The sequence below is a fragment of the Lontra canadensis genome, unplaced genomic scaffold (assembly GCF_010015895.1).
Source record: "Lontra canadensis isolate GAN:19392208 unplaced genomic scaffold, GSC_riverotter_1.0 scaffold25, whole genome shotgun sequence".
Taxonomy (NCBI): Eukaryota; Metazoa; Chordata; class Mammalia; order Carnivora; family Mustelidae; genus Lontra; species Lontra canadensis.
In genome coordinates, this window is record NW_022631019.1 from 1,177,517 (window position 1) to 1,198,904 (window position 21,388).

Sequence of the window (21,388 nt, forward strand, 5' to 3'; positions counted from 1 at the left end):
GACGAGTGATGAAGTGGTCGGGGACGCCGCGGCATGTGGCGATGCAGGCTGGTGGTCTCTTCTCCTGGTGGTTTGGGTGGCACCCGGTTCATCTGGCCCCATTCCATGTCACCCAGGCTGTCCTAGCTACTGGCGGGAACCCAGGCCTGTCAGGTGTCAGCCCAGAAAGCCCCCTCCCCAGCCCCAGGCTCCGGCCCCCACCTGGAGGTGGAGCCCAGCACGACTGTGGGTGCGTTTCCGGATTCTCCGCTGGTCGCTCCGCGAGTCTGAGCTGTTTGCTTGGTTTGCTGCTGGAGGTGTGCGTGCTGCCCCCCAGGGTCCGTCCGTGCTTTCCGTTCTACCAACGGTGTCGGAAGTGACGATGGCACGAGTCCAACAGCACTTTACACTTGTGGCACGTGGTGGATGACCCGGGGCCTGGGGCAGCCTGGGAGGAAGGTTTCAGGGGTGCGCCCTGTGACGGGGCTGTCCGTCCTGGGCACAGTGAGGGGGTTTCTGACAGCCGGGGGTCAGCTCCCCTCCTGCCCCCTGCCGCTCCCTCTCCTCCGTGCCCTGAGCCGGGTCCTGGCTTGAGTGCCCTCCTGCCCCCAGTAACCGCGTGGCGGTGGGCACGCTCTGGCCCGGCCATCCAGGACTGGCCCATGGAGCTGGGCCGGTTCCCGCCACTCTGCCTTTCTCAGACAGTGGGGGCTGCTTCTGGTTCGCTCTCCACTCCCTTCCGAGCCCCAAGTGCAAGCCTGACGGAGCAGGGGCCCCACAAACAGGGACTGACCCCTGGGGGTGCGCCCAGGCCGGGGGCGGGAAGGGCAGGAAGGCTGGCATGGGGCACACGCAGGGGGCTGAACCTGCCCTGGGGTTGGGGCTGCACCAAACGGCCCCCTGGCCCAGAAACTTGCCCAAGGCTTGTAGGCCTGGAGCCCAAGGCAGGGGCCAATTTGCATACATTTGCATCTGCCTCTGTGCGCATTTATTTATTTATTTATAGATTTTATTTATTTATTTATTTATTTATTTGACAGAGATCACAAGTAGGCAGAGAGGCAGGCAGAGAGAGGAGGAAGCAGGCTCCCCGCTGAGCAGAGAGCCCGAATTGGGGCTCGATCCCAGGACCCCGAGATCGTGACCTGAGCCGAAGGCAGAGGCTTTAACCCACTGAGCCGCCTGCTTTTAATTTCAAGGATTTCTGTGGTTTTAGTCGATTCAAGTGACCGAGTGGCCTCCCGTGCCTGCATCCAGGGCGGCACCCGATGCGCAGACTGGCTGCCTGGGCGTGCAGCCTGCGGTGGGCTTGGGCCATGGAGGGGGTGGATTGGTGGGGGGGCAGCTCCTGGCAGGCCGCACCCGCGGGTGGGGGTGTCCCTGGGTGGGCTGGGGTGGTGGCTGCGTGGCGGCCGGCCCTGGAATCGGCCCTCTTGTCTTGGTGCCAGGCTGGCTGTGCCTGCTGCTTGCGGGCACTGAATCTAGGTCAGGCTGGCGCAGAGAGGCCAGGCCGTGCGGAGGAGCCGCGGCAGCCCAGGGCAGGACCCAGACCTGACCACTTTGGTGGGGGGGGGGGGGGGGGGGGGATGGGGGGGGGGGGCTGTGTTGGGGGGGGGCTAGATGTGGGGGTGTGGCTGTGGCCCTTTAGGTGGAACCTTCCAGAAACCCCCATCCCTCCTGCTGCCTGGGGCCTTCATTCCCTGCCCACCGGCCCCGTCATTGCCCAAGGCATCACATCCTCCTTGCCTCCTCCCACTGGGTCAGTCTGTGGCCCCAGGACCCTGGCCGCCTTCTGCTTTGCATGGGGACTGGGGCCAGTCACCAGCACTGGGACTGGGGCTTCCCTCCTGCCCTGGCAACCCTCCGGATGCTGTGGGGGTGATGACCACCCAGGCCAGTGGCCTCTGCCTTCCCCACTGTCCCCCGTCTCCATGGACACCAGGTCCATCAGTGTCACAGCTACGCAGTCCTTGGGCCTCCTGTTCTTTGGGCTGGGACTGCCAAGCTGCGTGCGGGCTGTCTGCTGGCTCCTCTGGGCTTGTGGAACCACGACGCTGATGCGTGCCCCGCTCTGGGGCTGGCATGGGCGTGCTAGGAGCAGTGGGGGCTCCAGGCTTTGAGCAGCGCCCTGCCACCCGGGCCCTGTGCCTGAGCGTCTGTCCAGGTCTGGCACTTGCTTGGGTTTGCTTTTTCCAGCTGTCTTCCCAGACGCCCCCTTTGGAACTCACGCCTGGGGTCAGGGCCTGGGGCTGGCTTTGGTTCTGTCTCTGCTTGGCTATGAGCCCCGGGCAAGACCCCTATGCCTCAGTTTCCCTATATGAAAAGCAAAGGGGTTGAACCTGGTGGCCTCTGGGGGCCCTTCTGCCTCGGGCGTTCTAAGGGGCAGCGTGGCGACATACAGAGACCCTCACTGTGCCCCAGTCTCCCCCGGTGCTGGTGGGCTTTCGGGGGGGCCCGCCTGGGGCTGGGCGGTAGCTTTACTGCGACAGGTCAGTGGGGAAGCGTCTCCTCAGAGATTCAAGGGGGACGGGAGTCCAAAGGCGAAATCCGAGGGCCCCATGGAGGTTTCTACAGCTGCGGATCGGCTCCATCCCACTCGCAGGGAGATGACTGCTCACGGCCTCTGCTTTCTGGAGGCTGGGAGCCAGAGTGGCCACTGCCCCAGGTCAGGGCCTGTGCCCCGAGAAGAGCGAGACAGTGTTCCCGGGCCCTCCTCACACAGCCGCCACCAAAGGGGACACTGCCCTGGGAACTTGGGTACCAGAAGGCCTGGCCCCACCTGTGCCCTTACCTAGTGCCCCCCCCTTTCCGCCCTCCTGATCTTTCTCCATGGCCCCAACCGGAGGCCCCCAGAACTGCTGACGCTTCCTTGGCTCCAGACAGGGACACTAAGTCCAGGGGGCAGTGAATCCCCACGGATCACACAGAAGGGGGACAGAGCAGGATTTGCACTGGGGTCTCCTGGCCAGGCCATGACTCCATGTGGCATTCTCCTGTCGCCAGGGGTCTTCACGGCCCATCCCCTCCACGGCGCTCCCTGGACTGCCCTCAGGCCTGCCTCCTGGCCCTGCGGTCAGCTGAGAGGACACAGGGCTGGGCTCACAGGTGCCAGGGCTTGCTGTTTGCTGTCCCCGGGCGGCTGCCCTGACCGACCGCCTACAGTGCTGCCCTTGGCTGGTGGGGGCTGGGGACTCGGGGAACTGGCTGTAGGCCATCCTGGGGGGGCAGCGAAAAGCCAGGGTAGCCCTTCCTGTCTCGGCCCTGCTCCGTGCCTCAGCCCCTCTGTCTCTGGGTCTCCACCAGCGGCTCTCAGTCCCCACAGGCTGTGCAGGTGCACGTGCGCACACAGCCCTTGGGGGTCCCCACACGCGCTGGCCTGCTCGTGGCCTGGGGTGGCACACTGCCCCATCGCGGGGGCTGCCCACACAGTGTTTCTGGGAAGTCGGAGGTGTAGGAGCTTTCCGGTGAGATGACTCCGAGAGGGGCTGCGTCACATCCCTTGGACTCCTAGTGGAGAGCAGGCTTCAGGGCGCGGCGGGGTGCTGCGAGGGGAGCTGTGGAGGGCTGGGGGCCTGACTTCTGTCCCCACCAGTGGAGGCAGAGCTCGACGGGCGCGCCGAAGGGCCTGGGTGCCCCGCATGGTACGTGCTCACGGGATGGGTATGGAACATGGAGTCGGACCCCCCAGGGTGAGCTCTGGTGGCAAGGCTCACCCCGCAAGGAGAGGGGCTCGGCTGACCCCGATGGGGCTGTGGCTGTAGCTGTCAAGAGCAGCCTGCAGGTGGCTGCCCGCTGGGGAGCCCAGTCCTCTGAGCATGGCACAGATGAGGAACCGAGGCACGAAGGGGAACCGACTTTGCCACTTACAGGCCTGGCTGGGAACCCAGGGCTCCAGGCCCGTGGTCAGGGCTGGTCCCCGTGTGTCGGGGCACAGCATGGTCTTCTCCTGGCGATGTTTGGGATCCAGAGGACGGACGCAGCTGGATCTCATGGCCAGATCCAGAGCTGCAGACATCCTGCCCAGTGCTCAAGGTCTGGAAGGCGAGAACTCAGTGTTGGGGGGGTGGGGGAGCTGACCCCTGAGGTGCTTTGACATGCAGGCCTACTGTGCTGGATATCTAGGCCTGGGCTCTGGCCCTAGAGCTGAGGAAGCCCCACCCTTGCAACCCTGGGCAGGAGCAAAGCCCCCTGTGCGACCCTGGGACCCCAGGCAGGGAGTGGGCGCTGGCAGGTGGCAGGGAGGCAGGGAGGGGGGAGGGGGCGGGCTGCGCAGCTCAGGGCAGGGCACCGGGAGGAAGAGCAGGGCCGCTCCCCCAGCATGAGCTCGCCACCCCCACCCCAAGAGAGCAGGGCTTGGGGGGGGGGCCCAGGCTCGCTCCCCCACACCTGACAGTGTTTGTTTCTTCCTGTCCCCCTCTTCACACAAGAAGATGATGAGACTCCTGAGGGGTCTGGCAAGCCCTTGTTCCAGACGTGCATCCCCACCCACTGCCAGCCAGGCCAAATGCTCTCAAAGACAGAATTTTGCTTAAATGCCCAGAAAGGAGATTTAGGAGATCAGAATCTTAAGCAAATTAACGTGTGCGGCGGGCGGCTTTTAATCACCGCCCGTAATCACCGCCCGCCCCGCCCCTTGAGGGAAACCAGCTCCGAGGCTGCGCGGGGGCGGCTGGCCAAGCCGATGGATTATTCATCGGAACCTGAGCTTGAACCAGAACCTCCTTCTGTCCACTCCAGGGAGCTGGCCCCTTCCCGGGGACCCTGTGTCCGTGTGTTCCTCTCTGTCACCCGCTCTCCCTTCTGTCTCTTCTCCTTTTTCCTGTCTCTCCCTGCCTCAGTTTCTCCTCTTCTGAGACTTTGGGGCTGTAGGCCTGTTTCCAGAGGGGACTGCGTGAGGGGATTTGCAAAGCCCGGTTGCGGGGGTGCTGGACCGGCCCCTCCCTCCTTTGCTCCCTGGCCTCAGGCCACCTCTGGCGCCATGGCTTGGCCTGGTTCCCTCCTCTTAGCCTGACAGACCCCACCTCAGCCTTTCCCACTCAGCTGTAGGACCTCCTCCCGCTACCGCCAGCAGAGAGCCCCAGTCACACTTGGTGCTGGAGGGAGGACGCTGCCTCTCCCTTTGGGGTCTGTGCCAGCCCAGTGGCGCCAGACCCAGGGACCCTGACTGTGCTCAGGGAACATGTGACTCATGCGGACACGAGGGTCATTATGTCAAGTTCAGGAAGGCAGCTCCCCAGAACCCAGGCAGTGGCCCCTTTGACCGGAAGGCTGGGGTTCCACCAGTGGCAGCAGAGGAAGAAAGGCTGCCCCTTTAAGGGAGCCCACAGTGGCCCTGTGGCCGTCCCTGGGTAGGATCCAGGTGCTGGTGGTAACAGCTCATGTGTCTCACCCCTGCACACCTGGGGGCCTGGCCTGGCAGGGGACAGTCACACCCTGGGGCGGCGGGAGCTCAGGGAGCTCCGAGGAGCCCCCGGTCCTCCTGCTCTGGCCTGTTGCCTGAGGCCACCCTGACCCAGTCTCCCAGATCTCCATAAACCTCCCCAGGCCACCCTCATGGCTCTGGATAGAAGCGGCAGCTTTCAAAAAGCACCCAAGGGACGAGGGACGAAAGTATCTTCCGTTGCTGTGGGAAACGTTATTTCTCCTGGGTGCTGGGTGTAGCAGGTTGAATCAGGCAGGCGGGGGCCGTTCGGGATCGGGTGGGGGCTGCTCAGCACACGCCCTGCCCCTGGACTGCTCCCTGCTCGGCCTAGGCAGGACCCTGGGCCCCAGGATCTTCTGCAGGACCCTCACTGAGGACATGTGGGGGGAGGCAGAGAAGGAGCATAGAGGGGTTTGGATGCCAAGGGGCTGGGGCTGGGACCTGGATCCTCAAGGTTGTCATCCATCCTGCACCCGGACCCAGACCGGGCAGCCCGGGAAGTGTCTCCCTCACCATCCTTGAAGCCCTGGACATTCTTGGAGACCCTCCTTGGAGAGAACTAGCCCTTGGGGTCTAGGGGAGCCTGTCCGTACTGATCTGAGGGACCCTGTGGTCTTGGGGGGCCGCCAACCAGAGCGCATTTTGTTCCTGAGGGGAGAGGGCTGCTGCCCTCTGTGGTAGGAGGTCAGCGCAGCTGAGGGTGTCTCCAGAGCCCCTCCTGCCCCCCACCCCACTCCCAGCTGCTGAGCCCGCTGAGACACCCCACCCCACCCCAGCTCCTACTTCCTCCTGCGCCCACCGCTGGGCTGGGCTGTGAAGGGTTAAGGAGGGCGGGGCTCTGGCGGGAGGGGCGGTCCTGGCAGCAGCGGCGGGCTCGGCGCTCGCGGATCGGCCATGGGCGCCCGCTCAGGCGCGGGGACACTCGGGGCCAGTACACCACCCGCGCCCCCTTGGGCCACGCCGGTATCGGTGGGAGTGGTACCTGTGGGCCATGGAAGACCCCGGGGACCCCGGTGGGCTCAGCCGGGACGAAGGTAAGAGGGAGCAGCAGGGACTCAAGGAAGGAGGCTGAGACGACCCTGCAGGCAGCCAGGGTCAGGTGCGGAACTGCCCATCGGTGACCCACTGCGCCCACTAGGGCAGGGCTTGACCCCCTCCCCCAGGGGCCTCTGGAACACTCCCATTCCCACAACACCTGCACATCCCCCTGCCCCCCCATCATCCCCCACGGGGCTGGCTTCTCTGCCAAAAGTGGAGACAATCCCCATGGACGGGGGAGGAGGAGCCCCGGCCGAGCTGACAGTCTCCTGACCTCAGTCTGCCCCTATGGGATACCAGCCTCGGGGGGGGGGGTCCGATCTGGGGTATTCTGACCTGTGGGGCCCTGGGGGCTCGCCCGGTCCAGCCCCTTCCCGCCCCACTCCTCCAGGGCAGCAGGTTGGCCCTGAACCTCGTCAGCACCATGGACAGGTCAGCGGCGGCTTTTCCCGGAGGGCCCGGCCCGCGTTTCCGCCATTCTGCCTTCCGGGGCCCTCAGGGTTCCAGCCCGGGCACCCCAGTGGGAGTTTCTTGCTGAGATCTGACACTCTGTCCTGACCTGGGGGCCCGGCACTACTTTGGGCGGACAGCGGGGATCCACAGGGGACACAGCCAGGAGCTGCCATCACTAGGGCACTTGTTTGCATCTGGTCAGGCCCTGTCCTTGTGGGGACCAGATGGGGCAGGGCTTCTCAGGGCCAGCTGTCAGTCCAGGGCAGCACTTGCTCTGGGCCAGGAGTGGGGAGAAGCAGAGAGGGAAGGGGTCAGAGCCACAGCTGTACCCGGAGTGACCCCAGGCGGATGCAGAGGGATTTCCTGATTAAGGGCTGAGACCCCAAGGGCAGTACAGCGTGCCTTCTGGCTGGCTGGCTGGGTCCCGGTTGTTCTGGACCCAGTGTGTCCTGCCCTCTGATTGGTGTGGACATAGGGGAGGGACTGCATGGCCCTGGAGAGCATGTGTGGGAGCAGGGACATCACTGCCGGCTGGACTGAGGGCATGTCTCCTGCAGGGGCCTTCAGTGAGCTGTGTGGCCACAGGCAAGGCACCAACCCTCTCTGAGTCTCTTGTGCAAGAGAGGGACAGCGTGGAGGTGTCTTCGTAGGGTGGCTGTGGGCAGAGTATGTCCAGTCTGTGTGGAGGCTTCGGGAATGCCTGTCCCCACCACACCCCCCCCTCCCACCCTGAGATGCCTTCTGTGAATGGAGGACAGGATGGCAGGTGGAGATGGGGCTCTGTGCTTGGGTCGCTCATAGGTGCACCCACCCGATGACAGCAGACCCCCATGCCAGTGTGGGGCAGGGCTTCCATGGTGGATGGTCCCTGGGGAGAGGCTGGCCCAGCACATTCCTGCCCACCTGAGCTGTAGAGAGTTCTGTGGAATCAGCACCCGGCCTTGGTCAGAACCCCGAGGTGCAGGATGCCTGCCTGCTAGCAGGGTTGGGACTGGCCGCTCCCAGGGCCCGGGGGGGCAGAACACACTCAGGGTGCAGCCAGCAAGGGAAGGGCCCTGGTCTTGGAGGGGGAGTAAGGCGGCAGCCGCAGGAGCAGATGTGAGCCCACCCTTTGTGCCCCCTGTCTGGGAGGGGGAGACGTGCGGCGTGGCCGTGGTCTGTTGGGGTGAGTGTGCCCCCCCACCGGAGAGAACAGTCTCAAATGAACAGCTGAGGACAGAGCAGACGGGCGGGAGTCTTGGGTCCGGCGCTCCATCTGTCCAGCTAATGAGCCGGGGGCGTGGTTTCCTCGCTCCTGGCACCTTCTCCTGGAAAGCCAGTGGATGGGCCCTGCGGGGAGGTGCCCCTCTCCTGGGGCAGGAGTCTGTGAGGGGGTGCAGAGGGCCCTCTTGGGTGCACAGGCCAGCTTTATGCTCCGTGAGGGCTCTCGGGGTAGAGGCATCAAGAAGGGATGAGTAATCAGAAGTATCTTTTCCTTCCTGGGACTTTGCCTCCAGCAGACGTGGGCCTCTGCCGGCTGGATGGACTTCCTGTGTGGGAAAGGCCGGTGGGCGCGGGCCCCTCGGGCAGGGAGACAGACACCCTTTCCAGGGCAGGATGTATTTTTTCTGGCTCTTGGAGAGCTGGAGGGGAAGGAAGCTGCCCACTGGGCAGACTCCAGTGGGCCTCCAAACCCGCCAGGGGCAGCCTGCCCTGCAGGACCCCAGGATGGGGCTTTGTGCGCCCGACAGTCAATTATAGAGAGAAGGAGGCCGCTGTGAGTCCACGAGAGTCCTGGTGGTCTCGGTCCACATGGACCGGAAGTCACCCTGGCCCAGGCAGGCCCCAGTCAGCGGAGCTTCTGACCTTTGGAAACTCCCCTGTGGTTCAAGCCATGGGTGGATCTGACCTCAGGGCGTGTGCAGGTGGCCCTGGCTGAGCTCGCTCCCAGGTCCATGGTGGGCATGTTGGGGAGCAGGGCCAAGGGGAGTCAGGGTGAGTACCTCAGGGAGGGTACCACCTGGCTCCGCGGGGGCACGGGTCCACCTCCCGCGGGGGAGTGGGCTAGGGTCCTGCACAAGATGGGGGCACTGTAGGAAGTCGCGTTGGGAGAGCCCGGCTGTTTCCTGACAGTTCTCAAGGTGCCCGAGGCCCCTGGGCTGTCGAGGAAGCCGCCCTGGCCAGGAGGAGCCACCGGGCCCCGGGAGGAGTCCACAGGCTCAGGCTTCTTCTGTTTCCTGTCGGCTCCCGTGGCTCCGTGCCTGCTTCTCCGGCGGCCGTCCAGCCCCGCCAGCTGCCGCCCGCCTCCCGCACAGGCCCAGGTGGGTGTGGGGTGGGGATGGGGCCTGCTGGCCATGCGGGGCGGGGGGGGGGCCCTCCCTCAACCTGCAGGAGTTTCCTCTCTTCCCAGCAGGTGGGCCCAGTTCCATCTGGTGACTTTTCAGGAACATGCCCACCCCCAGAGCCGCTGCGAGTGTGTCTCTCCTTCCCTGGCCACCGCCGGGGCTCCGTGGGGCCGATCCCTCACACAAAGCCCACAAAGCTGGGTGCCTGCCTCCGGGGATCCCTGGCCAAGGGGGGTGTGTATAGCCAGATGCCCCCTCCCAGCCCCTGGCCAGGTCAGTGCACAGGCACTGAGGGCTGGGGCCGGGGAACACACAAGCCAGGGCACCTGGGAAGGCAGGACGCTGTGGACTGGCTATTTATAGAGTCCCCTCCACACACGACTCTCCCATGTGATTAAGGCCACCACTGCAGCTGAGCTGGGGGCTGCCGAGACGGGAGGGGGCAGGACTCTGAGAAAGACCCTCCGTGAGGCTGGTGTGAGCTGGTCCTGGGCTCTGCTGGGCAGGCAGAGGAAAGTGGGATGTTGGGACCCCACTGTGCTGAAGACCCTGGGTCCCCATGGTGCTTGGCAGCCTTGGTGACAGTGTGGCGGTGCAGTGTGTGGCCAGGGGCTTCTCTGTGGGAGGGCGCTGGGCACCAGACTCTGTCTTGTCCACTGCACCATGGCTGCGGGAGCCCGGGCCATCTGTGGACTGCTCGTCCTTCACACAGGAAGTTCCTGCTGGCCTTCCCTCAGGCCTGGTCCCTGAAGGAGCTCGTGTCACCAGCTAGGAAGGGGCCATGCGGCTGCTGTCCCTGCCCGAAAGCAGGAGCTTCCAGGGGCCTCTAAGGACAGAAGGCCCAGGTCTGGGGCTGGCCCGTCGGTGTGGTGGAGGGGGCACGGGGGCCGCTGGAGCACATGCCCCGCACACACCGCCCAAGGCCCGCACTCTTGCTGCCCTGGCTCCCGGGGGTCTGCATCCCGGGGCCAGAGAGGGTGGGGTCGGCCAGAGCAGTCCAAAGGGGCAGAGCAACTTCCGACCAGTCTGCCCCCAGGACTCCCTCCGGCCCTCCTCGCTTCTGAGCTTGGCGATGCTGTGGGTCTGGCCCCGCCCACAAAGCTCTCAGGCTCCTGCGGGAAGGGGAAGGCCGAGTGCCTGCCCCACGGGGAGGGTGCTGCGGGAGGAAAAAAAGGCACATCATGGTGGTGGGGGGTGGTGTCTGGCACGGACCCCCCTCTTCTTCTCCGCCGCCTCCGGCCCCGAGCCCTCCTCCAGGCTTGTCTGGGACCCGCCCAGGGCCTTGCCAACCTGGCTGACCATCCCCCGGGGTCCTCCGGGTGGGCACTGGCTCCGTGGCCCTGGGCCCTGGGCACCGTCATCCTGGAGTCCTGCCGGGGGGAGGGGGGCTTGAGGGAGCCGACTCCTGGTCCCTGATAAAATAAAAATAGTTGGGAGGAGGCGCCCAGACGTGCAGGGGGAGGGGGCACGAGCTGCTCCTCAGACGTTTAAATAATCCCCACCATATGTGTGTGGGCCTGTCAGGAGGCCTGTGTGGGACAGGAGGCCTGTCCCTCCCTCCTGTCAGGCGCTGCCCGGCGCTGGGGCCGGTCCCCGTGGGTGCACGCGGGCGCCGGGCGCGGCGGCTGGGGCCCACTGACCTCTTCCTCTCCCCTCCCCGCGCAAGGTTGGGTGCCTCCTGCACGTGGAGATGCCCCCGCAGAGAGCAGACGTGTAGCTCAAGGCGCCCGATGGCGGCTGAGGACCCCACGGAGGGCGTGGCTGTTCAGGCAGGGGGGCTGGCGGGGGGGCTCAGGGAGGTGGGAGGCGTGCGCCCCACGCCCCGGCCCCTGGGTGCGTTTGCTCGAGGTGGGGGCAGGCGAGAAAGGCCTGGGCTGGTGCCTGCACCCCCCGCCGTGGAAGGGGGTCCGCAGCGCCTCCACCGTCCGCCTGTGCTCGCCCAGGGAAGACCTCGAGCGTCGTTGTGGGTTTTGTTGAGAGAGTGCATCGCTTTTCCACCCTTCCCAGAGAAGAGGTGGAGACGCTGACCACCCCCCCGCCTCTTGCTGCCTCCTGTGTGAGGACGGGGTCAGCGTCTGACTTACAGCCAAGCCAGTGGTGTCCCGCCTCAGCCGGGACGCTCCTCCCTTGGAGCAGCTGCAGCCAGGGTCCTGTGGCCACTGGAGGAAGAGAGGAGGGAAGGGCTGAGGGGATCTGCTGCCAGATAGGGAGACTGAGGCACGGAGACAGGGGCCGCCCTCAGAGCCTGCTTCCCAGCGACCGCCCAGGGTGGGCGTCCGGGTCAGCGGTTCACCCATGGGCCTCTGTGGTCCGGAGTGTCACTGTGGGCTGGAGGCTCCTGGGGAGGTGGCCCTGCCTGTTCCTCCATCTGGGCTGGGCACACCCCTGCACCAGCCTCCACGAGGACTGCCACCGCAGGTGCCAGCTCTGCCCGGTGGTGGCCAAGCCCGAGATGGCTGCATGGCCGCACTGGTGCTGGCTCCTGTCCCCCCCTGGGGCTGGCTTGGTGGTCTTGGCACTGGGGGCCCAGCTGCCCACTTTTGAGGGTCTGATTGGGGCCTGACCCGGGTAACACAGGGACAGAACAGGACAGGACAGGGTGGTCCTGCCCCAGAGGGCCCTGGGGGTTTGGGGGCATGCAGACCAGCGTGTGTGGTCTTGTCAGGCAGCCGTGAGGGTCCCGGAGGGAACGGCTGAGCTTCCAGGACTGAGAACCATGGAGAGGTGTGTGGGGCGGGCCTGAGGAGGAAGGAGCAGGAGGGAGCCCTGCTGCCCCTTCCTGGCCAGGGCTGCTGGCCCCCAGCTGCCCCCTCTGCCCCGGCTTGTGCCTGTCGGACAGGTGTGCGCTGGCTCGAGGGCCCGGAGGCCACACCTGCTGGCCCTGCGGGGGCTGGCGACTGGGACTGAACCCGGGCGTGGACCGAGGCTGGGGTCAGGGTGCTTGGGGCGGCTAGTGCTCGCAGGGGCAGGCGGGGTGGGAGCCGGGCCAGGTGCTGGGTGAAGAGTGAGTCCATCCTGGGCCCCGCTGTGACCTCCTTGTCGGGGTGGGCTGGGCTCTTGTCCCCCTGGGTGTGGGCCAGGTATGTTCCCAGGGGTTTTCTCAGGGGACCCTGAGGGAGCAGGTGGGGACTGGCTCAGGGGCCACGTGTAGACTTGGGGGTTGGTGTGGCCCCCCTGCCCTGTGCTTGGTTCTCATGGGTGCTGCTATCCCTTCCCTGTGAGAGCAAGTGCTCAGCTCTTGCTGTGGGGAGGGTGGGAAAGGAGGGACCTTGCTCCTGATTAGGGGACGGAGCCATCAGGGCTTGGGGCCTGTCTTGGGTTCAAGCCCAGCCTGGCAGTCACCTGGGGGCCTGGCCTTTGCACGTATCCAGCGTGCTCAGCTGCACTGTGGGGTAACATGGGCACCCCCAGAGCCGGGAGCTCCCCCACGGTGTCCTATGGCCCCGGAGGACCCCGGCTCTGCATCCGCCGCCTCACGGAGTCTCAGAGCAGGGGTGGGGCGACCGGGGCCTCCGGGTGCCAGACGGCCTTCTCTGGCAGAGCCCTGCGTCAGGCTGGGTTAGCGGGACCTTCGTCTGGTTGGGCAGCGGAGGACCACGCCCTTGGGGGGGCTGAGGAGGACTTAGGGCCCACTCAACCTGTGCCCCCAAGCGCACCCCCTACACGGGCAGATCAGGGCACCTGAGCTCCCCCGGCTGATGGCAAAAGACCACAGATCAGCTGGTGGCTGAGAGCGAGGGGACATGACCTAGGATGACAGGTGTGGCTGGCTCAGGGGGGGGGGGGGGGCAGGGGGGCGAGGAGGTGGGAACCCCCCAGAGTGGGGCCAGGCATGGGGGAGGAGAGAGGAGCCGGACAGAGCAGGGGTAGCCTGGGTTTGAAGAGCTGTAGGCTCTGAGGCAGGAGGGAGCGGCCCGTGTCGGGGAGGGACAGCCGATAGAGGGGCAGTGACAAGCAGGTGGCGGGGTGACTGTCCCAGTCTGGGCCTTGTATCCGGTCGGCAGATGGGCGAGCGGGTCTTCCCTGGGCTGGGTCCTTCTCCCCAAGGCCGGGTCTATCATGAGGAGGCCCAGAGCAGCCCAGCCTCTGGGCTGGACTCAGTGGTGAACGCACGCGGGGCAGTGGGCTGCCGCAGCCCAGAGGGGTCAGGCCTCAGGGCTGGTCCTTGGGACCTGAGGCTGTACACCCAGGGTCCTGGAGCTGACTGAGGGAGCAGGCGCGGGAGCGGGAGCGCTAGATCTGGGCCCTTGGAATCCCACCCTCCCTTCATGCCCAGCTCCGGATCAGTCCACAGAGGGATGGGGGCTGGGGGACAGGATGTTGCTCCTCTTGTCCCATTTTACCCCCTCCCCCTGGGGACTGTGGGAACCCCTCAGAGTCTCTGGCAAGTGCAAGACTTGTGGGGTGGGGAGTAGGGTCCTCTGGGGCTCAGGCTGGAATGGGGCAGGGACAGCAGCCTTTGCATCCAGCATGGGGAGGATGGTGAGCAACGGTGGGTGGTCCCACGAGGACGGTCACCCCAGGCCTTACAGCCGTGTTCTTCGGGTCCCCAGGGTGACCACCTCTGTCTTGGCTGTCACTGCTTGGCCAGGACGTGGGGGCTGGTGGCCTGGGCCCTCCTCGACGCTGCCAGCTGCCTAGTGCCCCTCCTGGTCTCCAGCTGGGAGTTCCCTTGGCCTAAATCCTCTGGCCAGCTGGGCTGGACCTGGGCTGGATTAGCACAGGGGATTGGGCAGAGGCTGGGCGGTGTGGGCAGAGGTGCAGCCGCTCCCCTGCCCTCAGACTCCAGGCGCTGCTTCTTCGGGGATCCTTTTGCGGCCCCGCGGGGTGGGCAGGCTGGCCTAGGGGCCCCGTCAGACAGTGGGGGACAGTTGGGCCAATGCCAGAGGTGCCCGGGAGCAGCCCCGGGGGGCCTTGAAGGAAGTGCTGCCAGGAGGAGGAGGCAGAAGAGAGGAGGGGACCCGTGGGGCTTCCGTGACCCCTGCCATTCCCTGACCTGCTGCTGAGGTGGGGGGGGGGGGACGCGGGCCCTCTCTGGCCTCCAGGAGCCACCCTGGCTGTTGTCCCGGCATGTCGGTCCCCAGGCCGTCTGACCCCAGCCGGCCTGGGGGAGCGGTGGCCTACCTGGCGGAGGCCCTCCTCTGGGTCGGAGCGAGTGTGACTGTGTCCCCACCGTGGCAGCTTGGCCCACTAGGTAAGGGGGCAGCCCTGCTTGGCCATGGGGTGCTTGCCCAGCGAGCCCCACCCAGTCCCCCAGCCCCTGGCGTCAGGAGGGTGGGGGCCGCTCCCAGGGGTGTGAACTGTAGCCTCCTGCCCCTCGGGTCTCCTTCTGAGAGACTCCTGCAGCGCCCCGGTCTGCCCACCCCAACCACCCCTCCGCCCACCCCGGGGCCTAGAGGCTGCAGGCCAAGCAGGCAGTGGGGAGGATGAGGGGTCAGGGGCAGGGAGGGCCTGGGGGCAGGACCGTGGCTGGGCACTCAGGCGGCTCTGCAGCTTTTGCTGGGGGGGTGTCCCTGGCACTCTGGGGGGCAGTGCACCTTCAGCCCCAGTGGGGTAGAAGCCCCACGTGCAGGACACGAACCGTCGGCGTGGCCGGGACACCCCTTAGCGATGTGAGACTCAGCTGTGTGCGGGTGGAGGCCTGCCCGGCTGTGACGGGAAGATTGCATATCTGTTTTGACAGGGCTGGCCCGTGGATGGCCCCATCTGGGCTCTGTGCCCCCGGGTGTCTGCTCTGGCCGAAGGATGGGGCCTGGTCCAGGGGCTGCCTTCTAGAACCTGTTCTGGGCCTCTGGGCCGCCCAGCCCCCAGGCCCTGCCTCGTCTCTCCACTCTGCTGCCCGCTTACCAGCACCACCTGTGTCCTCACCTCCCCGTGTCCCCCATGGAGCCCGGCCTCCCCGTGGGCCGTGTCCCACCACCCTGCAGTGCAGGTTCAGGGACTGGCTTCCTCCAGGGGGTCCTGCCCGACTGGGCTCCCCTTGCGGGCGGTGTCTCCACAACACGCCAGCAGAGGGTCCCTCGCTGGGTGGGTCTCGTGGGGGCGACTCCTCGGTGCTTAAACAAATAGCAGCTTCTGAGGCCCGGCTTTCTGTCAGTAGGTGTGAGGGGGCCAGGGGCTGGAGGCTGGGGGCAACAACTGACCCCATCCCTGGGCCTCTCTCCAGCCCCAGGGGGCTGCTGGCCTGGCCTGGAGACCCCGACCCCGGGACTGGAGAGACATGCAGGCTGCAGACAGGAAGCCAGGCAGACAGAGGAGGGGGAAGAGGGGAGGGTCGCTGGGGGATGGGTTTGCATTCTGGAGCTGAAGTCTGGTGCTGTCTCCCCACCCCCAGTGCAAGACTTGGCCTCACAGGGTCCCCTCTGGGCCCCCAGGGTTCGACTGTGCCGAGTCACCCCCGCCTCCTGGAGGAGGGCGGCTTTCCTGAAGGCCACAGGAAGGGGGTATAGGTCTCAGGAGAACCCCCGGCCTGCCAGCCGCCTGCCAGGGACCTCCCTGTGCCCGGCACAGAGGCCACACTTCGTAGCAGCCCCGGAGAGGGCGTCGTCGGCTTTGGGGCAGGTTGTGGTGTCACTGGGGCTGGCAGAGGGCGGGCAAACGGCCAGAGCAAAGGAAAGCAAAGCCGTGGCGGCCCTGGGCCCCGCCTGGGACCGCACCTGGCCCAGGCTCATGAGGGGAGGTGGCGGCTGCCAGGCTGTGCAGCCCCAGTCTCTCTGGTGGGCTCCGTGGGCCCGGAGGTGGGCGTGTGGCTGGTCTCTGCACCCCCGAAGCTCGTGGGGGGCCCAGCACTCACAGTGTCCTGTCTGTCTCTGCGTCGTCCGTCTGTCTGCCACGTCCATCTGTCTCTGTGTCGTCCGTCTGTCTGCCACGTCTGCGGACGCCCAGTGGAAAGGTGCATGAGCGCCATGCAGGCGGGAACCCAGATGCTCAAGCTCCGAGGCGGCTCCAAGGGCCTGGTCCGCTTCTACTTCCTGGACGAGCATTGCTCCTGCGTCCGCTGGCGGCCGTCGCGCAAAAATGAGAAGGCCAAGAGTGAGCGGCGGCGCTGGGGGGAGGGTCGTGGGGTGGGGGGCAGCTGCGGGCAGCTGGGAGGGCAGCAAGGTCGGGGGCTCTGGGCCTGGCACACGGGTCCAGTGGATTTGGAGATTTGAGGGGACCTTGGATGCCAGGTAGGGAGGGGCCGGAGCCCAGTGCCCTTCAGGGCCTGGCCTTGTTCCTGCCTGGCAGAGCCCTCAAGGACTCTGGAGACCAGCTCCCCTTTCCTGGGGCCAGGAGGGGTCCTGAGCTGGGAGGGTTTGTGCAGGGGAGGGGAGGGCACAGTTGATCTCTGAGCACGGCATGGCAGAAGCCAGGCTGAGAGGCAGGAAGGGACACGTTAGAGCCCGCACAGGCCGGGAGAGACCCAGGGGGGCCAGGACCAGGCCTCAGCCCAGCAGTTGCCAAGGGCACTGTCGCTGCCGTGGGGCCTGGGAGAGAGCCGGGCTGTGGAAGCCCCTGGAGGGCATCCTGGAGGAGAGGGCTGGCACTGCCCTCTGGGCCCGGAGGGGTGGAGATGCAGTTCTCCCCGGGGCTCCTCCTTGCACGCGGCTCTGTTCCCTGCACTGGGTTCGAGTGCAAGGTGGGCAGTCACCTCACAATAGGGCAACTTCATGTCCAGCTGAGCATGGAAGAAAACACAGAGGATGGAGAGAGAGGGGACCAGTAGATGGGGTCACAGAGGTCCCTCGAGGGGAGGGGTGACAGAGCAGAGACTGGCCAGGATTGGAGGGGAGGCTGAGTGCACTGTTTAGAGCTGTCTCTGGCCTTGGAAGGTCTCCAGGAGGGAGGAATGGGGGGCAGCTGTTCCCTGACTGTCACCCTCCCAGTCCAGGGACTCAGGACCCCCACCCGTGCCAGGCACATGTACGCATGTGGAGAAGGAAGTAGGCAGCTCCCCCAGGTAGGTGGGCTCGGCCCACCTGGGAGCTCAGGGAGTGGGAGCAGAAGACAGAGGGGTGAGCCCACCCCTCACCGCACTGATGGGGCTGCCCCACCGTCCTTGCCCTGGGCAGGATCAACCCCGCCCCCAGAAGGGCATAGCGCCTGCTGGGCAGAGCAGCAGAAATGGCCAGCAGTAATGGGAGGCAGTGAAAGCTGGATGGAGGGCCCAGAGCTGGGACGCCGGCCCCGCGTGCCTGGCTCCCAGAGGGGACCCTGGCTGCCGGTGCCCTGCACACGCGCCATGAGGGGCCCTGCCCCACGTGCGGGAGCTGAACCTAGAGACGCCTTCTTGAGCTCAGCGGCGGGGTGTCGGCTGGGCGTTCGTCAGGTCTTGCGTGGAGGCTCTGGAGCTCCGGAGGCTGCGTCCAGTAAGGATATCTCTGGAGGCACCTGGGCTGGGGCACACAGAGCAGGACCCTGCTGCACCCCTGGTTCCACCACCTGCGGGGCCAGTGCTCACCAGGGGGGCAGCCCTGCATCAGGCTGGCATCTGGGTGGGGACACGAGCTGGCCAGAGCTGGACAGAAGGGGCTTGTCTGGGCTCCCTTGCTCTGCAGCCTTGGGCTTGGGGCAGAGGCCACATGCCTGGGATTACTAATGCGGGGGAGGCAGCCCCCTCCCTCCGGGGGAGTGTGTGAACCTCTTTCACACCCGAAGGAAGTGGGGAGCAGACCTTACGGTCAGAGCAGAGCGGGGAGGGGTGGGCTCTCCAGCCTGAGCCCGTCTGTATTTTCGAGGGTCCCTTGAAATGCCCCTCCCCCGGCTGTCCCCAGCCTCGCCTCTCCTGCCCCTTTGTGCTGAGCCGCTGCAGCACGTGGGGGCTCCGAGCACTGGGCGGGCTGTGACCGGTGCCCCTGCCCCCCGCAGTCTCCATTGACTCCATCCAGGAGGTGAGCGAGGGGCGGCAGTCTGAGGTCTTCCAGCGCTACCCTGATGGGGTTTTCGACCCCAACTGCTGCTTCAGCATCTACCACGGCAGCCACCGAGAGTCCCTGGACCTGGTGTCACCCAGTGGGGATGAGGCGCGCACCTGGGTCACCGGCCTGCGCTACCTCATGGCCGGCATCAGCGACGAGGACAGCCTGGCCCGCCGCCAGCGTACCAGGGACCAATATCCTTGGTCTGGGGGCAGGTGTCAGGGAAGGGCTAGCCTCCTGGGGGGGTGTCACACATCTGGGGAAAGGGAGCAGGGGAGGGGCGTTGGGGCTGGGGTCCTCCACTCCTCCCGGCCCGTGGCGGGGGGGTGGGGGGGTGGGCGCAGCTGGCCCTGCTGGACTGTGTTGCTCCCTGACTCGGCCCCGAAGTGGCTGAAGCAGACGTTTGACGAGGCCGACAAGAATGGGGACGGGAGCCTGAGCATCAGCGAGGTCCTGCAGCTGCTGCACAAGCTGAACGTGAACCTGCCACGGCAGAGGGTGAAGCAGATGTTCAAGGTGAGGTGGGGCCGGTGCAGGCGCGTCCCCGGGAGCCGTCCCGAGGGAGCTGCAGGAAGTCCCGGCGGGGCCTGCGGGGGACGGGGGTGGGGACAGCTCGCGTTGGCGGAGCGGAGGCGGCTCAAGCCCGGGGCATGGTGGCAGCTGCTCCTGGGGGCCCTCCCTCGCAGGGGGCATTTGGACCCCGTCAGGTCCCCAAGGGAAGCCACCCAAAGCAGGCTGCATCCCCTTTCTTCGTCCTCCCCCAGGGTGCCCGGCACTGGCCCATCCTGTGGGCAGCAGCTCTGGGGCCCCGCCCAGGGCCGCCTTCTGGTTCAGCGGGCCCCGCGTTAGGATTCGGAAAATGCATCTGTCGGCAGAGACACAGGCTTTACTGTCCGTAGTTAGCTTCTCCTTCCGAACCTCAGCTGGTATGGTGTGGAGAAAGGTGGCATCAGTGGGTCCCTGCTTTGTGGGGTTGAACGGCAGACAAGCCCAGCTCCTAGGATGCAGCCTGGAAAGATGATTCTCCATCTCTCGGTCCCTCTGACTCTGTATTTGTCACGCACACAGAGCCAACGGCTCCACCGGGAACGGCCCCTGGGGCTTCCCCTGGGCTCTCATGACAGACAGGTGCTGGCGCTGGGCTGAGCAAGACGAGCGTGAATGAAGGGGCAAGTGGGATGCCCTTGGGCTGCTGGGCAAGGACTAGGGGGCTCCCAGGGCCCCTCCTGGGGGCCCCCAAGGGAACAGAGACTGCCTGGGCAGTGAGGAGCTGGCAGACGGCACTGGCAGACGGCTCAGGCCTGCAGATCAGCTCCCTACCTGTACCCTGCCGATGCTGCTTCTGGGGACCGCTCTGGGGCAAGAGGTTGTTCCAGAACAGTGAGGCTGTCAGGGGCTGGGCAATAGGCTGGCTTAGACCTTGGGGTCCAGCCTGTCCTCTGAGGCGCAAGGAGAGCATCTTCCCCTCCCAGAATGGGGCACGAGTGTGCGCAGGCTCCCAGGGCCTGAAGGTCACGCACAAAGTCCTGGCTTGAAGATGTGCCCAGGCTGGGAGCCCTGGGGAGCCCATGCCCACCCGGTCCTGTAGGGACATGGGGCCTCTCAGGCAGGCTTCAGACACGGGGACTCCCCGCAGAGCCCTCTGACCCGCCCTTGGCTTGGCTGAGTCTGGGCTCTGACCAGATCCCCTCGAGGAAGCCCAGAACAGTGGGAGACCCTGCAGCCTGGAGCCTACGGGTGTGTGTGTGTGTGTGGTGGCGGCTCTGGGCTGGCTCCGGAGGGAAGGGTGCAGCAAGTGTGTGGGGTGGACGCTGGCCTAGAGCTGTGGACCCCAGAGCCTGTGCCCCTCCACCGTGTCCACAGTAGTCCCCAAGTCCCTGGGCCTCCCGGGTCATCTTCACGGCCTCCCTCCCAGTGCTCTGGAGCGCAGGATAGGAGCACCGACTTCCCACCGGGTCAAACAGCTCTGATCACTAGAGTCGATTTGGTTGCCAAGAAATTTCAAGATTATCTCCAGTACCTAGACGTGCCTAACCAGCGGAGAGATCTGTAGAGGGCAAAGGGCGCCTTGAACATAGCTTCGTGAAGTCTGAGGTGACAGCAGTGTGGCTAGGCCCCGCGTGGCCCTCGGGTGCCCAGCAGAGTGGCTCCAGCCAGAGTGGGCCTTGGCCGGCCGGTGACTGTGGGCAGAAGGAGCGACCGAAGGACTGGGCCTGAGGGGCTGTGCTTTTGGGTCTCATCCTCAGAACGTGTTTTCACTCGCCCCGAGGGCTCGCAGCGGGCCGGAGGGCAGGCAGCCTCCCCAGCCTGGACTCCTGGCGGTACAGCCCAGCACAGAACTGGGTGGGACCAGACACTCAGTGCGATGGGCGTCCCTGCGCAGCTCCAACCACACCCTGGGACGGCTGCCCACCTGGCCGTCCTGCCGGCTCTCAGACCCAGGGCTGCTCCAACACAGCTCCAGACACACATGGTCTTTGGTCCTGTCCCAGCCGTGGCATGGGTGCTGGGGTCCTGGACTGAGGCTCAGGGGCCCTGCTATGTGCCCCTCACAGCGCCCATTTAGGAGCAGGCGTTAGAGATCTGCCCCCAAGAGGAGTACTCTCCCTGGGCATGCGGACGTGGGGGTGTCTGTGGTCCTGGGTTCCCTGGTGACGCTCCCGGTTCAGAGAGGGCCTCAGGGACCTGGCGCCCACGCCCCACCCCCGTCACCCCAGGTTGTGTCAGTCCACGAGGAAAGACTGGCCAGACAGGAGGCAGGGCCGGGAGCACTGCTGTCCGTGGCGCTGACCCCATGTCCGTTCCCGCTGTGCCCTCAGCCTCCGGGGGTTCCTGTTCACACCCCAGGGCACTCAGGGCTGGAGAGGCACCTTCTGTGGGGCCTTTCTGATCCATTCCCAGGGGTCACCATGGCCCCGGGGCACCTCAGCCTCCTCCGGGCAGTCCAGCCTGCCATTGCCCCGTCCCTTGTCCTCCGGGTCTGTCCTGGCTCTGGTGTTTGGTGTTCCCAGGCTCTGACGCTTCAGGGGTTGGTCCCTGAGTGGTGGGTTCATGAAGGAGTCTGTGGTCTCACTGGCGTCCAGCGGGTTCCTGCTGGTGTTGTGAGAGCTGCCCTGTCGGCAAGAGGGAGACAGCAGCAAGGTGCTCTCTCCCTGCTGAAGGCAGGGCACTCGGTACACCCTGCGGCCTTGAGCTCTTCTAGCCACTGGGCACCCTGGTACCATCACAGGCTCAGAACCCAGGGTGGGCATTAACTCCAGAGTGGCCTGTTAGCT

At 66.1% G+C, this 21,388-nt stretch overlaps 1 protein-coding gene across 4 annotated transcripts in view; it reads left to right on the plus strand.

Annotated features, from left to right (window-relative positions):
* The window catches only part of PLCH2 (phospholipase C eta 2), a 63,289-nt gene that overhangs the window by 23,741 nt on the left and 18,160 nt on the right, over window positions 1-21,388 (plus strand). For 3 of the 4 annotated variants that reach the window (XM_032863197.1, XM_032863193.1, XM_032863195.1), the window contains exons 2-4: window positions 16,102-16,248; window positions 18,064-18,307; window positions 18,500-18,629. In XM_032863197.1, the coding sequence (XP_032719088.1) occupies window positions 16,102-16,248; window positions 18,064-18,307; window positions 18,500-18,629 (521 nt within the window). Of the gene's footprint in view, window positions 1-6,296; window positions 6,436-16,101; window positions 16,249-18,063; window positions 18,308-18,499; window positions 18,630-21,388 lie in introns of those variants that run through there. The other variant, XM_032863194.1, reaches the window with a different exon arrangement.